This window comes from Phytophthora cinnamomi, assembly GCF_018691715.1.
Source record: "Phytophthora cinnamomi strain GKB4 chromosome Unknown Contig116, whole genome shotgun sequence".
Lineage (NCBI taxonomy): Eukaryota > Oomycota > Peronosporomycetes > Peronosporales > Peronosporaceae > Phytophthora > Phytophthora cinnamomi.
Window position 1 is genome coordinate 447,261 of NW_027151049.1, and position 2,159 is coordinate 449,419.

General features: G+C 57.9%; 1 protein-coding gene across 1 annotated transcript; it reads left to right on the forward strand.

Moving 5' to 3' along the window:
- Positions 1–760: 760 nt before the first annotated feature.
- IUM83_16527 (Eukaryotic/viral aspartic protease) lies at positions 761–1,434 on the forward strand (the record flags this gene model as incomplete). The annotated part of the gene is made up of 2 exons (XM_067941414.1): positions 761–1,321; positions 1,396–1,434. The coding sequence occupies 2 exons, from the start codon at positions 761–763 to the stop codon at positions 1,432–1,434; spliced, it is 600 nt and encodes a 199-aa protein (XP_067781648.1).
- Between the last annotated feature and the right edge of the window lie 725 nt (positions 1,435–2,159).

Consider the following 2,159-nt stretch of genomic DNA (forward strand, 5'->3'; position numbering starts at 1 on the left):
CGCCGCCCATCCTTTGGTGGAGGGCACGGGTTCAAGGAGGAGAAGGAGAAGAAGGAGAAGAAGAGGCGTACGAAGTAAGGGGAGCGTGCTGTGTGCTTGTGGCACGGCTCCTGGAAGGGCTTGGCAGGTGTCTGGGAAGGAGCCACTACACCGCTGGGCGATCTTCGGATCACCCGATAAGCCTACGCTCGACGATCGTAGGTGTTGTTGGTGTGGGAGTGGGAAGCTAACGATTTTGGCACGTCTGCTACACCACAACTGGTGCCGCGACCCGGGAACAGGGTGGTTGTGTGTTTTTTAGGTACCTTACAAGTCAACGAGCAAACAAGTGAATATGGTCAAGACGCCGACAAGCGCGCGAAGCGGGACTCCAGCGACGGCTGGGGGAAGGTCAAGCGCGCGGACGAGAAGTACGGACGCGACGACGAGGGCGACGGCCAGCACGCCGCGCTCTGTGAAGTTCGACCAAGTCGACGCCCGTGGCCATGGAAGTGGGGTTAACGATGATGGAAGTGAAGATGAAGTGGAAATGAAGGGCTCAGTGCCGATGCTGGATGATGAGGATGTCGACGAATTAACAGTGGTCGTTGGAAAATCGGGCACACCGCGCCCGATTGCCCGCCGACTGGAAGCCGAGCTCGACGAACTTACTCCAGCTCGCAATCTGGCGCCCGACAAGCGGCCGACCACAGGAAGTCGGCCGCCGGTGAACGGAGATACTCCGAATGCGTATAAGATACTGGGACAAATCGGTCGGTCAATGACCGCCACCAGCGCGTGGGTGATGATGTTCGCGCCGAAGGAAGTCGGCGGAGCTAAATGGGTGACGCTCGAGAAGGAGTTGGCCGCGCCAATCGACAGTTCCAGCCTGACCCAGCTCGGCGAGCAAACGAAGCGGTTGCTGGAGGCGATGGGCTTTGAGTGCGCTGCAGTGCCGTCCAAGGTCGCACTGGCTGTGTGGGACCTCAGCGAAGTTAGTTCGGAGCTCACCAAGTGGAAGCGGAAACTGAAGGATGCGTTCGGCGTACGTGTAACGTCGACGGTGCGGAAACTCGGCGATGTCGATCCAAGTACGGTCCCACTGCCGACGACGCCAAAGAAATCGTCGATGGATCCTCTTCTGCGAACCCCCGACACGAAGCGAAACGTCTTCAGCAAGACCACCGACTCGCCATACTTTATGGACTCGCACATGGTCACGCCAAAAAAGGATCGTGAGAATCGACGAATTGCACCAGCGGGTTCCATTGGAGACGATGACGACAACGATTTCGTTGACGAGCCCGAATATGCGGACCCGTGCGAGGACCTGGCAGCGCAAGTCAGAAGATCATACCAGCGAGAGGATGAAGACGGAACTCAGCGAATTAAGCTGACGCACCATATCTCGCTCAGCAAGCTGTCGAAGTTCTCCGGGACCCGCAACCGCAGTGAACGGTCACTGCGGTGGCTCAAGAAGTTCATCTATGAAATGGAGGGAACGAACACCTCGCAGAACCGCTGGTGTGAGCCGTTCCAACTGTGCATGGAGGGCGGCGCCAGCAATTGGGTCCGCCAGCTCCCGAAGAAGACGCGCAGCAGGTGGTCCTTGCTGTGCGAGGCGTTTATGTCTTACTATTGTTCGCAGTACGATCAAACAGCTGAAGACCGATACTACACCGCCAAGCGGGATGAGGACGAACACATCTGTGACTACCTGTTGCGCCTAAATGGCTACGCCCGCGCGGCGGAAATAATGTACGAGACAGGCGGACCTATCGGCGCGAGGCGCCTCAAGCGCTTCCTCGATACGTGTGAAGACGAAGGGCTAGTTCGACAACTGATTCCCCAGCGATTCGACAATATCGCTAAGGTGGAAGCGGTCATTAATGACACTATGGCCGCCGACCGCAGACGCAGAGACCGAGGCAGCGGCGCGCGTAAACCAGCGCGTGAAGGAAGTCGACGAAATGACTCCGGAAGGCGTGACGATCGTCGAAGCGATAGGGACGATCGCCGGGGTGACAGCCGAAACCGTCGTGATGACCGCAATGCCAGGCAAGTCACCGTGGCCGAAGTATCAGTCGATGAGCTTTACGACGCCTGGCAAGATCGTATGTCAATTACATCACACCGCCGAGCCACCACCGACGACTACTCGAACGTGAGCGATCACTCAG